This window comes from Sarcophilus harrisii, chromosome 2 (assembly GCF_902635505.1).
Source record: "Sarcophilus harrisii chromosome 2, mSarHar1.11, whole genome shotgun sequence".
NCBI classification, from domain to species: Eukaryota; Metazoa; Chordata; class Mammalia; order Dasyuromorphia; family Dasyuridae; genus Sarcophilus; species Sarcophilus harrisii.
The window spans coordinates 423604871-423622273 of NC_045427.1; the positions used below are offsets into that span (position 1 = coordinate 423604871).

Genomic DNA, 17403 nt, shown 5'->3' on the forward strand with positions numbered 1-17403 from the left:
AGAATGCACTGCCTCCCTATTACTACCGTATTCAAATTCTTTCAAGGCCCAGCTAAATCCAAGCTCCTTGATAAAGCCTTTTTTCCACAATTTTGCTAGTTTCCCATAGCCCTCTGAACTGTCCATTAGCATGAAACAGTTACGTAAACTAGTAATCTGATGCCTTGTCCCATTTTCAAACTATAACCAGTATCTTAGTAACTAAACTGTTAGTTCCTCTAGACCTACACAGGGCAAGACACAAAAGAGGAGCTCAGTGAACAGCACTAGAAGGGCCTGAGATTAGCCCCAATCCTGTTATTTTACATGGAGTGTAACTGAGGCCCAGAGAAGACAATGGATTTGCCTAAGAACATACCAATAAGTGGGTCATGGGGTCAGGTTTCAAACTCGGGCATTTCACTCTCACTCCAGTATTCTTTCCACTACTCCATGGACACTCATGGATTACCTAAATACCCACTTCATACACTTGCAGCTTGGACAACATAGCTATTCTCAGATCACTGAGGGTACTACGTATGGTGCATATAGTGTGTTACATTTCCCTGTAAAGGAACAGGAGGGTGAAAGGAGGGGTTGGTTTGGTTTGAGTTTCATTAAAAAGCAGCAAAGGTTAGCATGGCAAAGAAATCTGTAATTGTAGTGAGGAACACGCTCTACCTGAGAGGAGGCAGAATGAATGACCTTGGCCTTACCTGGAAGTCAGAAGTGTGTTCTTTGCTGAGAAGGTCTTTGGAGGGGTCCTGGGCCCCGGGGGCTGGCAGTGAGGAGGTTTCCGTGGCCTCTTTCAGAGAGTCCCCAATGCTATCCACTTTCCTCATGAAGATGTTCAGCTCCTGCTGCAAGAGCCCAAGCCTCATGAAGATAACATTGATAAGTTTGGAATCACTAGGGCTCTCGCTGTTATCCAGGGACTCATTCAACATAAGGTCTGCACAGTCATTGTCCAGACACAGCTTGAGACTGGATATGAAGCCGTTGGCATCTGAAATTAAAACATCGATCGCCTTGCTGACCAGGGCAGCCTGGTCCCTGAGGCCAGGCAAAGCCTCCAAGTCTCTGGCTTTAAAGAGCTTGGCGAGATGGGTGTCAGGGAGCTTCGGAACGCCGTTGTCTGCCGTCCTCTCGGAGTGGCCTAGGACACCGTTCTCCCCCCCGACAGGCACATCTCTCCAGAGGGGGGTGGGGACACACTGGGCAGAGTCCCCCGCCTCGGCATCGGTCTCCAGCATGGGCCGCAGGGTCTGACAGGAGGCCAGGTCACAGCGCTGAAGGTTGGAGAGCAGGACGCGGTTCTCGTACTGCAGTTTCTTCACCTTCCCGCTGAGCTCGCTGATCTGGATCTTGGCGGTGGCCAGCTCCTCCTGAGACGGCTCGCTGATCACCGAGCAGCTGTCCTCAGACAAGGTGACGTCCAAGTCGTGTTCTGACTTGTACTTGTTCAGCTCGTTCATGAGGAGCTTGTTCTGGTCCTCCAGCTCGGCAGAAGACCTCCTCAGGAGCTCGGCTTCCTCTTCCACAAACTGAAGGTGTCGCCGCAGCTCAGCCAGGCTCTCACCGGACTCCCCCCCACAATTGGGGGAAGAAAAAGCGAACCGTATGTCAGGGCCAATGTAGTCCTTGTCCCCCTGCCCTTTCGTGTCTTCCATCTCCGCTCTCAGGCCCCGGTTTTCTACCTCCAGCTCCACAATCCGGCGGCTCAAGATGTTGGCTTCTTCCTCGACAAGCTTCAGATGGACCTTCAGCTCAGCCTCCCTGGAGTGAGGGGAGTCAGCCAGCTCCTCCACGGACAGGGAGCTGTCCAAGTCTCCATACAGAGAGCGGTACTTAACCAACTCCTCCTTCATGCTGTCATTCTCCTTGGCTAACTTAGTGAGTTTCTTACACATCAGGGCTGACTCTTCCTTGGCAAAGTGCAGCTGACACTTTAGGTCCGCGTTATCCTCCTAAAAGTCAGAAACAGACACAGAATTTAGAAAAGCCGAGACTGTCAGCAGGGGTGACAAGAGTGTCCCATGTCCTGCGCTGCCTCAGTTTGGGGGCCTCAGACAAGTCACTTCCTCTCAGCTTTCTTATCTGTAAAATGGTGATTGGGCACTTTGGTACTTTTCTAATGCTCTTTGGGTTTATTTTGTCAAGTGTACAGGATAACTCTCAAGCTAAAATGTTCCCGACCTGCCTTTGCCTCTTGGAAACCCTAGCTTCCTCCAAGGTTTGACTTGTGCAGTCTCCGCCCTTTTCTGATTCCCCAGGTATTGGTTCTCCCGATTCTATCACCTTACATTCACATTGTCCATACCGTGTGTTTGCTTACCTGTAAACATGTTGCGTCTTCCCCCTTCACCCCCAGACGTATGTGATCTTGGAAGGCAAGGGCCAGACTTGTTTTTGTACAGTCAGTTCTGTTATAATGCATAGTTCAAATGTGCCAACTTGTTCCAATATGATAGATATGTCTGGGGACATTTTGAACATAATTTGAAACAATGAGAATGAAGAAAACTACAACATTTGACAACAACTCACAAGCTGTCATCCTTTGGAGACCTGCTTCCATACGCAAACTTCAGGTCTTTATGGAGAGAGTTGGCCATAATTGCTGTCTATGCAGTAGAAGCTGGCCTGAACCAATCCTACCATTTACCCCCTTCTACCATGCCCAGCGCTGTGGTTTGCCCAACTTGTTTGTGTAGCACAGGCATAGTCCAAGCCGTGCCCAAGACCACAGAAATGGCCATTATTTCTTGAAATATTTATGTATGTATTTAATAATCTTTAAACATATATGTTACATATATACATATATGTGTGTATACACATGTATTTGTATGTATACACATATTTTGCTACCAATTTTCGTTATATTCTTATCTTTTCTTTAATGCGTCTGAAGTAGTTCTTGATTATTGTGTTCTGAACCTTATTTTCCCCATATATTCTATAGTTTTGATTGTTTGGATTTGTATAAACGCAGGATTTTTTTGGGAACATAGATGTTGAATTACAGCAGAACTGACTATATTTGTATCCTGAATACATAGGACATAGTAGACACTTGATAAATTATTAAATTATTAGCATTATTAAAATTCAAATGACTCCTAATCTGCATCTCTAGCCCTAAATCTCTCCTGAAACCCACTCTGTTATCACTATTTGTTATAAATATCTTGACAGATCTTATATATTTTTCCATTTCTTTGTTGTCCTCTTTCCAGTTTCAACTTTAAATGCTCTATAAGATGACCTGACTTAGCTGAGTCTCTTAAGGATAATCTGATTTAACTGAGTATCTCATCATGCTTTCTATAAATTGTTTTCTTCCATCAATCACATTTCCCTTTTATGAGGCATACTCAAAATCTTCCATAATTCTTCTCTAAGATTTTATAAACAAGCTTATATTCTAAGCTGGTATTGTCTTTGGCTTCCATAGTTCTATGCCTGGTAAGATAACAGTTTGTTTTTGCTATCTGCTAACTGAGTAGTTGAAAGCCCTTTATGGCCTCTGTCACAGCCTTTTTAGTTAAGGAGAAGGGTAAGAAAAAAACCTCTAATTTCATTAGTATTTTTAGTGAGAAAACTCTCCTTAAAAAATAGATCACTTATAGCACTAAAAGTTTACCTGTACCATTGAGAAATTATATGTCTTATTCAGGATCACATAACCCAAATGTCTCAGATGGTCTTCCTGACTTGGACTCTATCTCTTTATCTGTATACATGATTTTATACCCAAAATCACATGTAGCCACTGGGACTTGAATCTCATAATATAACTGAAACGATCACTATAGAGGCAAGACTATAAAAAAAGCAAAATGAGGCAAGAGCATCAATAATGGTCAAAAACGGAGGGGTAGAAGGACTATAAATTTGAATGTGTATAAAGAATAATTTAGGAGGAATGAGACAGAAGTAGAGATCAAAGGGCAGGAAGGGAATTTAAGGGCTCAGGAGCAATAAAAGATCACAATTTTGGGTGTGGTCTAAGATGTATCCACTTTCCTGGCTTCAGGTACACTGAAGGTCAAAGTCCTAGGAATCAAGGAGTTAGATAGAAGGTTTAGGTGTTGAAGGGGACATCACACTTTCCATTTCTTGTACATATAGAATCCTGGTTCCCTCTAGTGGACAGCTCATCTGTCTCTATTTTGGATGGCTCCTACTTTCATGTTCCTAGACAAATTAGCCAGTAACAGGGATAGGATTTAAGATCTTCCTCCCACAATTAAGTGGCAGCATCTGAAGGTGCTATCACCTTGGTCTGATCCTTATTACTGTAATCTACTGACCTCCTGATCATATATCCTCTTTTCTCAAAGAGTTTAGTACATGGCTCAGTTTTCCTTTACAAAACAACCCCTTGCCTATATATTTGGGAATTTCATTATATAAATACCAGAAAATAAAAAGTATGAGAAAGGATTTGTTAAACTTCTCTAATGATAGTGCAAAGAGTCTAGAAGATATGATGGAAGAGGATGGAAAGGAGAAAATGTCAGCACTGAGCTAAGATAGTGAATGAGAAGTAGGAATAGAGGAAGGAAGTTTTCAAAGCAGTGACTCTAAATCACAGGGATCAGGAAAGGTGAAGAAGATGTATAAGTCTACTCATCACTGAATGGGGGAAGTACTTTTCCAAGATCTCAAAGTATCCTAAGGGAGTGAGTGAATTCTGCAACTTTGCCTCTGTTCCTCTACTAAATAAGGCCAGATTATACTGTCTGTCAAACTTTCAAGACCCCTATATCCCTGTTAATAAAGACTACAGGGAAAAATCTTTGTATGTCAAGCCTGACCTTCACCTCACAATGTTAACTTCTCAGTTTTCCATTTCTAAGCCCTCAACTACAGTTTGCACTGTGGCATTTCTTTGTATTCTTAATTTTCCCTCTAAGTTTGTCATCTTATTAAAAGGTAAACTTCTTGAGGTCAAAGCTCAAGTCTTGGTGAATTTTTCAGGGAAGGAAGGGAAATAGAGTAGGCGAAGTAATTATTTCATGCCTGATTCTTTGGGCATTTCTGAAATTTCCTACATCCACATACTAACACCACTCATGATTTTTCTCACTATGGAATTGAATTTAATGAGCATTTATTTAGCATCTACTATACCCAGGTCTTTGTGATAAGAATCTAAAGAAAAAAAAGCTAAAAGTATCTTCAACCTTCAGGAACTTATAGCTTACAGGGGGAACCACACAAACAGATTAGTAAAGCTAATGCCTAGCGAAGTCCAACTATCCATTTATCTGCCATATATAACAAATACTTAAAATTGATAAATTAAAATTGACAAGTTGCATCATCCAAGCAACTTGAAGGTAATGAGTTCTTACTATTTAATTACTTATCCCTTCTTTCAATTAATTGCTATTTATGTTAAAAAAAATTCTATCTATCCCACACACAAAAAAAATTTGGCAATATCTGCATGGGTTGGCAGTATTAGCAGCCCCAAACTTCAGTCCATGATGACCTTAGAGAGTTCTTCCTCTTTATCTTACTAAGTACTTCAGGCCCACAAGAATTTTTTGAAACACAGAAGGTCTAAAGGATAAATTGAAAAATGCTGATTTTGGAGTCAGACCATTTGCTTGTATCTGTATTCAAATTTTGCCACTTACTATGTGACCTCAAGAAGTTATTGCTCCTCTCTCTAGGTTTGTTTCTTCATTTCTAAAAATTAAGGGGTTAGGCTAATTGATCTCTGGGTTCCTTTCTGGTTCTAAATCTTTAGATCTCAAAAGGCTTAGGTTCTAGTATCCACTCTTTCAAAATCTTACAATATAACTTTGGGTAAGTCTCTGTAGATCTCAGTTTCCTTAACTGTCATATGGAGAGAATGACTTGTAATCTCTCAGATTCCCCTTAATTCATCCTCTCGAGGAGTTAACATCCTTACATAACAAGTCAAAATATCCTACTTGACAGGGATCTTGTCCCATCCTTACCATTAAATCCATGGGATCAGAGATGAAGATCAAAAGGGTTCTTAGAAGTCATCTAATCCAGCCCCTTCCTTGAGGATTCCCCTATAGGGGATGAGGAAATTGATGCCCAGAGAGACTAGATGATATGTTCAGAGTTACACAAGTTGTAAGTGTCAGAGCCTGAACTTGAACCCAGGTCCTATTATTCCAAATCTAATACTCTTTCCACTGCATGGAAATTCTAAAGTGTTAAGAAATAGTAAGGGGCTCATCTCCCCAGAAAGAATGATAGAGGGAAAAATTGTTATCTGACTTGGAGAAAACTAAATAGGAATTCAGGAATACTGAATCAAGAAAGGGCTAGTTAAAGAGTAAAATTAAAAGAGGGCCACAGAGTAAACATTAGGGAAAGAGAATAAAGTGAGAGGAATCTCAGAGAAGCATATTTGAGGAGATGCTTCCAGACTTCAGAAGATACCTAAATGGTTTTGATAGGACAAGATCCAAATGTGAACAGAAGGCTCCAAAGAAAACCTGGTTGGAAGGTGTTAGTCCTGGCCTGCTGTCAGTTCTGGAAGTCAGAAACGAGTCAGTCAAACGCCCAGTCACATCCCTGACAATTAATTCAAGGCCCCCATATGTCAGTCACAACACAAAGCAACCTGATAAAAATTAAAAACTTGCTAATGCCTGAGAGTATACAGCCTTGTTGCTCCCTTTCACTGGTCAGCTTGCTTCTACTAAATATTTTTATATCATATTTTATTCATTGTAATAGCAAGTATTACATTTGAAAAAATAGTAATAGATATGAGACATTTGATGTGCCTGCAGGGGCAATATCTGCTTATTTATAATACTGAGTTATACTGCACATTTTGTTAATAGAAAAAACTAAAATGGCAATCATTCATATACAAATGGGCTTCTGGGGATTCTAAAAGATTTTTAGTACACAGAATGGGAACCACTAGAGTGGATGATGCCCAAGGTCCATTCCATCTCAAGATCCTATTAAGTTATCACATAGGCAATTGTGTCTAGCCTGAGAGATCTAGAGGCATTGGTATTTTATAGGATCATGGGATTTGGGATTTGGAATTAAAAGGCCATGAAGGATCAAATTCCTCCCTTTATTTCACTGATAAGGAATATGAGGCCTACAGAGAACTTAAGTGACTTGAAGAATATAATACCCTACGTGTATAATAACAAGCAACTTATTTTTACAGTGCTTTATGGTAGCGCAGATAATGGCTGGTAGTGCAGCTGGTAGTGCAGTGCATGATTTGTCCATGATCACACAGTTAATAATAATTTTTGGAGCTAAGATCTTCTTTCACCAAGTTTGGGATTCTTCCCAATATAACACTATTACTAACATGTATATGATATGCATGTTAATAAGCTATAATAGAATAATTTATATTATTTAAATATATATTTGAACAATACCCCTTAATACCCATACTCCTTTTGACTTTTCAAAGGATTTCTATGTACCCTATCTCATTTAATCAGTATAAGGATTTTTGTTGTTGTTCAATCATTTCAGTCATATCTGAATCTTTGTGACTCCATTTGGGATTTTCTTGGCAAAGACACTGGAGTAGTTTGCTATTTTCTTCTCCAGCTGTAAAATGAGCTAAAACTGAAGCAACCAGGGTTAAGAGACTTGTCCAGGGTCACAAAGCTAGGAAGTCTCTGAGGCCAGATTTGAAACTCAGAGTTCATTTAGAGTAGAGTTTCTTTACCAGAAGTCTATGGACAGATTTCAAAGGGTCTGGATTTGGGTGGGAAAAAATTCCATCTTTATTTTTACTAACCTTTGGTTTCTTTTGTAATTCTATATATTTATATTATGTATTTAAGTACAGATTTGAATTCTAGGCCCAGTGCTGTATCCATTGTGTCATCTAGTTCCCCCAGAATAAGGATTGTTACCCCATTTCATTAATGAAAAAACTGAGGCACAAAGGTATCAGAATCATACATCAATTCAGTCACAGTCAGATCTAGAAACCAGATATCTTGACAAATCAATAATTTCATATATTTATTTACTCATTAAACAAACACTTATTAATTTAAATGCAACAAATTATAGGAATACAAGAATAATTAAGACCTAGATTTGCTCTAAAGGAACTTATAATTTCACATAAGCAACAACTTGATTTTTTTTTTTAATCAAGTTATAGAGTAGGTTTTGAACAAGAGAAGAATTAGCAGGGTATGCTGTTCTTCCTTCTATAATCTTAACTGCCTATGACCGAGGACCAGAGAGCCCAAGGCTTCTTCCCCTTCCCACCAAACACCACAATGCTATATGGCTCCTCTTCTTTTGCTTCTTAACTGAACAGCTGGCCAGGGATTATCCTAGTCATTAAGGACCACCATGAAGGGGAAAGACAACTGTATCTTATATGTCTCTCTTGTATAGTACTTAGCCAGCCAAGCTGACGGTACAGCTATTCTCAAACCACTCTTAGCTCCTTTAAATAGACTTTTGAGCTCCCTGAGGGTCAGGCCCTCCAAATTTTCTGTTTCTTTGTGGGTCTTATGATACCTAGCACATGACCTTTCAGACAGCAGGGCTCAAAAAGTGCCTGTGGATTGGCTGCTAAAGACAGAGTAGCTGGGTTTTAGTATTAGATAATCTTTAGAGTTCATTTAGAGCAGGACTTTCTTCCCTGGGATCGATGGATAGATTTCAGAGAATTTGTGAACTTGGATGGGAAAAATATCACATCTTTATTTCCACTAACCTTTGGTTTCTTTTGTCATTTTGTCATTTGTTTATTATTTTATGTATATAGTATTCTGAGAAAGGGTTCCTAAGCTTTTACCATACTGCCTAAGGGGATCCATTTATGACACACAAAAAGGTTTAAGAATCCCTGAGTTAGGGCAACCTCCTTTTATAGATGAGAGGATTGAAGCAGTGAGGATGATCTGCTCAGGGTCATGTGGGTAATAATGTGGCAAGGTTAGCTCTCTTTTTCCAAATCCAGTTATCTCTATATAACAGAATTAGAATTATTTTTAACAACTAAAAGCTATAAAGTTCATCTTCTTCACTTTACAAAAGAAACTTAGTGAAAGGAACTGGTCCAAAATCACAGAACTTTTAGTGATAGAAACAGACAACTCAAGTCTCCTGACTCTTAGTTTAGAAATTATTATTAAAGATTATGGGTGAATAAATGAATACATGAACAAATGAATTAATATTGAAAACCCATTACATCTACAACACTATAATGATTGTTGAGGGAAAATATATATATATTTTCTAAAAGGCAAACAAAAAACTCCAAATTCAACCCACTGCATTACTGACAAAAGAACTCCTACTCTCAGATGAGTTTTGGCTAATGGACCTACAACAAATGATTTGGCATTTCTATGCTGTGCCTAGTGGTGAAGCTGGGTGAGTACAAGGGGAAAGGAAGTTCATCAAATACAATATTAGAAGGGATGCAGACAGGTTTGTGTTAAGCTCAGGTCCAATCTCTTCAAATGTATCACCATGAAGAAAGGGAAAGAAGGGATTAAGTATTTATGTATTACCTACTATGTGCCACACACTGTGCTAAGCTCTTTTACATTATTATTTTATGATCCTTACAACCACCCCAAGAGTTATATGCTTTTATTATTTACAGTTAAGTAAACTGAGGCAAACATTAGTTAAATTACATGTCTGGGATCATAGAGTTGGTAAATATCTGAGGCTGGATTGTACCTTGAGTCACTCTGACTCCAAGACCAACGTAGGGGCTTCTAATTATCCTGAGGGGAGGGGTGAAATTTCTTATTTCCATGGCATCTATCTCCCTTACCCTTAAATAATGTCCTCCACACAATGGTTATTCAACAAATACTTTAAATATATTCTTTTTACAACTGGGAAATGAATGAGGACTACTTGCATTTTTGTTTTTCTTCCCAGGTTATTTTTATCTTTCTGAATCTGATTTTTCTTGTTCAACAAGAGAACAGTACAAATATGTACACATATTGTATTTAAGATATACTTTAATATGTTTAATATGTATGAGATTGCCTGCCATTTAGGTGAGGGGATGGAGGAAAGGAAGGGAAAAGTTGGAACAGAAGTGATTGCAAGGGACAATGCTGAAAAATTACTCATGCATATGTTCTGTCAATAAAAAGCTATAATAATAAAAAAATATATAGATTTTGATCACTTATTTTGCAAGATATCTTATAGTTTGGTGGCTAGGTTTTTTTCTTCCCTATTTATTTATTCTATCATTTTAAAAAATTGAGACAATTAACTCTTATCTTACATAGTTTTTATTTACAGTTTCTTGAAATACAACTCTGAAAAATCAGGTTTTGCAAAATAAAAAGCTTTAATTTAAAAAAATATATAAATATATATATATGTTCTTTTTACAAGTGAGTCTTAGAGCTGGGTAGCACAATGGATAGAGCACTGGCTCTGGAGTCAGGAGGACTGGAATGCAAATTTGGCCTCAGAAACTATCTAGCTATGGGAGGGGGCAAGTCACTTAATCTGATTGCCTCTCCAAAAGTGTGTGAAGTCTTAATGGGAAAAAGTCACCTTCCTAGAACAAATTTTCCTAAGCCTCTATGGAGAATGGGACAGATGAAAGGAATGCATTTGCAACTATGGAAGGAAAAAAGAGAAAGAGGGAAGCTGAAAAATGACAGAATTTCACAATCACACCTTTGCCATCAGTTTTTTATAACATATTTTCTTAGATTCTAGATAAATACCTGGACTGATGCCTTTTTTTCTGTCTTTCCAAGTGACCGCGTTCCTCTTTTCTTCAAAGAATGCTGGAAAGAGATAAAGAGCAAACATTAATAAAGCTCTCAGGTTGTAAAGTCGTATTTATAAAACCTCCACCAATGGCCAGTTCTAGACCAAACATCTATAAAGCTCACCTCCATCCTCCCACAGCCCTCGCCTTAAAAAATTAGATCATGTCAGTGCCACAACATGGAGTGTCGTGGCTAGCAGGGACCTTAGAACACTGAAAGTTGAAGCAGGAAGAGTCCATGGAGACCAATTCATCCATCTTTATATTAAAGATGAGAAAAGTGTAGATCATAGAGAAGGATTTGTCAAAATTTATATAACCAATGAATGGTGAACCAGGAAGAGAACCTGGGTGTCCATCATACCATACTGCTTCTATCATTCCACCCAAATCACAGACACACTAATACACCAAAAAGCCCTTGTTCTTAGTAAGGAATTCTTATTTTTTGGTAGAAGGGGAGGTTAACAGGCTTATCTAAGTTTTAATCTGAAGGTATGGTGTTTGTAACACTCCAGAAAATGGAGGGGCTTACATATTGGTAAAAATAAGAATTTTTAACTTTTTGGCTAGGTGACTGAAAGTTGTGAAGTCTCAATGGAGAATTTCTTCATCAAGGTTTTTTTTCTCTCATCTTTCTTCTTCTGTCCCCTCTACTTTATTGGGGGGGGGGAGGGAGAGAAAGAAGATGTAAAATAAATCCTTAGTTTTTTTTTTTTTATTCCTTCGTTTTTCATTATAGTCATAATGTTATTCTGTAGCACTTTAGAATTTATGAAGAATCTTTTGAGGTTGGTAGTGTTAGTATCATTATTTCCTTTTAAAGAAATTAGAACTCAGAAAACTCAAATAAACAATCCACAATCACTAGCTAGTAAACAAATTCATGTCTTTGGGATTCAATGCCATCACCTTCCCAGTCATATCCAGGACTGTAATTATACCTTACTGGTCTTGAAATCTATTTCAAAAACCAGTCAATTACCAGTATTTGGTGATCAAGGTCTAAAATTCAATGTTGGAATCTATGTAATACAAAATGAAATGTTACATAAAGCACTTTGCTATCAATAGACAAGTCACTTAACCCCTTTTGTAAGATGAACAGCTAGGGTTTTTATATATATATATATATATATATATATATATATATATATAAAGTTTTACAAATCACATTACTAATATTATCTCATTTGATCCTCTTAACAATCCTGGGAGACAGGTGTTATTATTCTCCCCATTTTGTAGATAAGGAAACTTGAGACATAAAGAAATTAAGTAACTGTTCAGAGTTACACAATTAGGGCCCAAGGCTGGTTTTGAAGTCAAATTTTTCTGCTTCTATTTACTTTCATTAGTAAGGTGCCCCAATAATTCTCCCCCCCAATTTATTTAAAAATATTTTTCTTTTCTTTCTTTTTTTTTGATTGTCTTTTTTTTTATTTTTTTAATTATAATAACTTTTTATTGACAGAATCCATGCCAGGATAATTTTTTTACAACATGATCCCTTGCACTCACTTCTGTTCCGATTTTTCCCCTCTTTCCCTCCACCCTCTCCCCTAGATGGCAAGCAGTCCTATATATGTTGAATATGTCACAGTATATCCTAGATACAATATATGTGTGCAGAACCAAATAGTTCTCTTGTTTCACAGGGAGAATTGGATTCAGAAAAATAACCGGGAAGAAAAACAAAATGCAAACAGTTTAATTTCATTTCCAGTGTTCTTAATTTGGGTGTAACTGCTTCTGTCCATCATTGATCAATTGAAACTGAATTAGGTCTCTTTGTGAAAGAAATCCACTTCCATCAGAATACATCTTCATACAGTATCGTTGTTGAAATATATAATGATCTCTTGGTTCTGCTCATTTCACTTAGCATCATTTCATGTAAGTCTCTCCAAGCCTCTCTGTATTCATCCTGCTGGTCATTTCTTACAGAACAATAATATTCCATAACATTCATATACCACAATTTACCCAACCATTCTCCAATTGATGGGCATCCACTCATTTTCCAGTTTCTAGCCACTACAAAAAGGGCTGCCACAAACATTTTGGCACAAAAATATTTTTATTTTGAAAAAATATGTGCAAAGATAGTTTTCAACATTCACCCTTGCAAAACTTTATATTCCAAATTTTTTCTCCCTCCCCCAATATATTAAACATATGTAATTCTATTCATATTTCCACAATTATCATGCTACACAAATAAAATCATATCAAAATGAAAAAAATGAGAAAGAAAACAAAAGGAAGGCAAACAACAAAAGAGGTGAAAATACTATACCCAGTCCCCATAATCCTCTTTGCGGATGCAGATAATTCTATCACAAGCCTACCCAATAATTCTTCTACTATGTTCTTCAAAGTTTATGGGAATGATCAAATGGAGAGATGCATGTATAACACTGACATACCTCAAAACAATACAAAAATACCATCAAGTATTATAAAACCACACACACATCCCTCACCACTGCAGTTGGCCCTCCCAGGGCAGGGTGGTTCAGGCACAAGAGTGAGAACCTAGATCTTGGAGACAGGAGGCTTGGATTTCATCCCTCCTGTTTCAGAATGGAAACTTCCCATCTGTGTGGCCCTGGGTCAGTCATTTAACCTTGATGAGACAATGATCCTGGGTCACACAGGCAACAGGGGGCCACAGCTGAAGATAGCACTCAACCTGGGACACCATGCCGCCATTTTATTACCCTGGAAAAATTATTTTATCTCTCTGGCTCAGTTTTCACCTCTAAAGAATGAAGGAATGGGGATAGTTGATCTCTAAGTCCTTCTAAATCCTGTGGTTCTGAGGGGCTTGGTTTACCTACTTAAATGATATCTTCTGTTTGGCATCCAAAGCCAGTCCTACTCTGCTCCCCTTCTACCTTTTGTATCCACCTTACCCTCCACTAGCTCCCCCCACCCATGCTCTACAAAAGCAATGACAATGGTCCCATCTACCTTCATGCATTTCCCCCCCCCCCCATTGTCCTTTCATTGCTTTTATTTATTAATGTGAGAATGCATATAATATCAAATTCTTTTGTAAATTACAGGAGCTATACAAATATCACCTATTTTTCTGGAGTACAAAGAGCTTTCTCTTTATTAACACTTGCCATCTGTTTTTAGGGCTGGCTCCAGACTTAGGAAAGGATTGGTCCAGTTTCCTTTGTTTTTGCTAGAGGGCAGGGGACAGGAACTCACGTGGGTAGGTGGAAAGGAGGAAGAGGCCTGCCTCCTTTCTCCAGGCTACAGACATTGTGGCAGGGTAACTCCTAATACACTTGTAATTGTTGTCCTCAGATGCTAAATGGCATTTTGGAGTCAGAAGAGTCAGAAATAAAAGCTGTGCCAGCCTGGATTTTTGCTTGGCTCCTTACCCTAGCCCACAGAAAGGACTAAGGAGGCTGGGCACCCTGAAGGAGATTCTTCACCCACCAAGTTTTTCAGAGATTCATATCCACAAGGTTGTTTTTGTAAACAGGACCCCTGCAGAGAAGGTGGTTAGTCTTCAGTAATTCCCTTGGCTCTAAGGCCAGGATAACAGCAGGTAGCCAGCCCTCAAAGCAAGAACTACTTCCTGATGGCCCGCTGGGAGCTGGCCCTGGGCTAAGCACTCAGGAGATTTTGGAGAAATATTAAAAAAAAAAATCAAAACAACCACAATAGTCACTAATTTTATGGAGTATTCAGATTTTTATCACAATTTTCTTATGTGGGAGAGAATGAAAATATCATCAATCCTATTTTGCAGATAAAGACATCAAGAGATTATTCTATGAATTAGTAAAGGTCACAGAATCTCAGACTTGGAAGAGAATTAGAGGCTATCTAGGTCAACACAAACTTGAACCAACCTCTCTGAAAACAAAACATCCAGCCGGTACTGCAAGGCAATCAATAAGTGGAAACATTTTTTTCCAATGTAGCCCTTTTTACTTTTACTCTAAATGTTAGGAAGTCTTTGCTTCACATAAGGCTAAATCTGTCTCTCTCAGCAAATTTCCACCCGTAGTGGGTGCCTTTGGGGTACCAGCAGAACAAGTTTTACTCTTTCAAATGACAGCTCTTCAAATACTTGAAGACCATTCTATCCTCCCAACATTTTTCTTCATCAGGCTATCCCTTCCCTAAATTTATCATCAACAATCAATCAATCATCGACATAATCATCATTGCTAATAATTATATGGTATTATAAAAGTGTGCAAAGCATTTTACAAACATCTTTTTATTCTCCTGAAACCTTGGAGCTAATTGCTATTATTATATCCATTTTACAGATGGGGAAACTGAGGCATTCAAGAGTTAAGTAACTTGGTTAAGGTCCCTACAGCTAGCAAGTATCTCAACCTGGATTTGAATTCAGCTCTTTCTGACTCCAAGTCCAGTGTTCAATCCAATGCATGATATAGCTGCATCATATGCTATAACCACATTTATCATCCCATTTGCCCTCTCCAGATTATGAATGTGGCACTATGAACTAAACGTAATATTGCAGACATGGTCTCACTGTGGAAGAAGGCAATGGTACTAACTGACTAAATTACAGTTCTCGAAACTATACTTCTCTTAATGCAATCTAAGACTTCAGTGGTTTAGTTTTCTTATTTTAAAAAAATAGCTTTTTATTTTCAAAATGTATGCAAAGACACTTTTCAACATTCAATCTTTTTTATTTTTTTCCTGGGGCAGTTGGGATTAAGTGACTTGCCCAGGATCACACAGCTAAGAAGTATGAAGTATCTGAGTTCAGATTTGAACTCAGGTCCTCCAGACTTCAGGGCTGGTGCTCTATCCACTGTGCCACCTGGCTGCCCCTTCAACATTCACTCTTTTTTTCTTTTTGCTTTTTATTTACAAAATATATTCATGGGTAATTTGTCAGCACTGACATTTGCAAAACCTTTTGTTTGTTCCAATTTTTCCCCTCCTTACTCCTACCTCCTACCCCAGATGGCAGGTTGATCAATATATGTTAAATATGTTAAAGTATAAGTTAAATACAATATATGTATACATGTCCATACAGTTATTTTGCTGTACAAAAAGAATTGGACTTTGAAAGAGTGAACAATTAACCTGTGAAGGAAATCAAAAATGTAGGTGGACAAATATAGTATACTATTGTTGTTGAAGTATATAATAATCTCCTGGCCCTGCTCGTTTCACTTAGTATTAGTTCATGTAACTCTCTCCAGGCCTTTCTGAAATCATCCTGTTGGTCATTTCTTACTGAACAATAATATTCCATAACATTCATGTACTACAATTTATTCAGCCATTCTCCAATTGATGGGCATCTACTCAGTTTCCAGTTTCTGGCCACTACAAAGAGGGCTGCCACAAACATTCGTGCACATACAGGTCCCTTTTCTTCTTTAAGATCTCTTTGGGATACAAGCCCAGTAGTAACACTGCTGGATCAAAGGGTATGCAGAGTCTCAACATTCACTCTTGCAAAACCTTATGTTCCAAGTTTTTTCTCCTCCCTTTCTCTCTACCCCTTCCCTAGACAGCAAGTAATCCTGTATGGTAAACATATACAATTCTTCTAAACATATTTCCACCTTTGTCATGCTGCATAAGAAAAATTTGATCAAAAAGGGAAAAGAATGATAAAGAAAACAAAATGCAGGCAAACAACAACAAAGGTGAAAATACTATGTTGTCAGTCCCCACAACCCTTCTTCTGGATGCAGATGGCTCTCTTGTTGCAAGTTTATTGGAACTGGCCTGAATCACCTCATTGTTGAAAAGAAAGTGGTTTAGCTTTCTTGATTATTACATGTCACTCTTGATTTATACTGAGCCCATTAAAACCTCCACTCTTTTCAACTGAATTGCTATCTACTCATATCTTGTGAAATAGATTTTTTACAGCCCGGTTTAAGGATTTATATTTATACTTATTAAAATTCATTAAGATTAAAATTAATCTTAGTAGAATTGGCCCAAAGTTCTAGCCTGTCCAGATCTTGTTATGTTCTGACTCTGCTGTCCAATATGTTAGCTATCCCTCCTTCCTTTCTATATGAATGTTTAATTAGAATACCATGTATTATACCTTTATCTAAGTCATTGATAAAAATGTTAAATAGCACAAATCCCTGGGCTGTTTCTCTGGAGACTTCCTTTCTAGTAGACATGGAAACATTAATGTCTACTAAACTATTCAAGCAATTCTGAATCTCCCTAATTACTATCACTTATCCCATATTCATCTTTTCTACAAAAACAGGATGAAAGACTTTCTCAAATGCTTAGTTAAAATCTATGTAAATTCCCTCCAATAAAGCTCTCTAAAAAAGATAGTAATAGTAGTTTGGTGTAGCCTGTTCTTGATGAAGTCAAGCTGGGTTTTTGTGATTTCTTCTTTCCTTTACTCACTGATTACTGATCAACTGTTAATATTCTAGAGTTTGGTCAGTAATAAACATCAAGCTTATTCTAAATTCTTTCCCCCCCCCCTTTTTTTTTAACATTCAAAGATTCTGATAAAAGCCTTATTTCTAAAATATATAGAAAATTGACTCAAATTTATAAGAATTCAAGCAATTCTCCAATTGATAAATGGTCAAAGGATATGAACAATTTTCAGATGAAGAACTTGAAACCATTTATAG

The 17403-nt window shown here is 38.0% G+C and overlaps 1 protein-coding gene across 2 annotated transcripts in view; it reads right to left on the reverse strand.

Annotated features, from left to right (window-relative positions):
• The window catches only part of SOGA1 (suppressor of glucose, autophagy associated 1), a 116764-nt gene that overhangs the window by 37688 nt on the left and 61673 nt on the right, over positions 1–17403 (reverse strand). For both annotated transcript variants that reach the window (XM_023507206.2, XM_023507212.2), the window contains exons 4-5: positions 10710–10772; positions 699–1949 (exon numbers count right to left, since the gene is read on the reverse strand). In XM_023507206.2, coding sequence (XP_023362974.2) covers positions 699–1949; positions 10710–10772 — 1314 coding nt within the window. The remainder of the gene's footprint in view (positions 1–698; positions 1950–10709; positions 10773–17403) is intronic.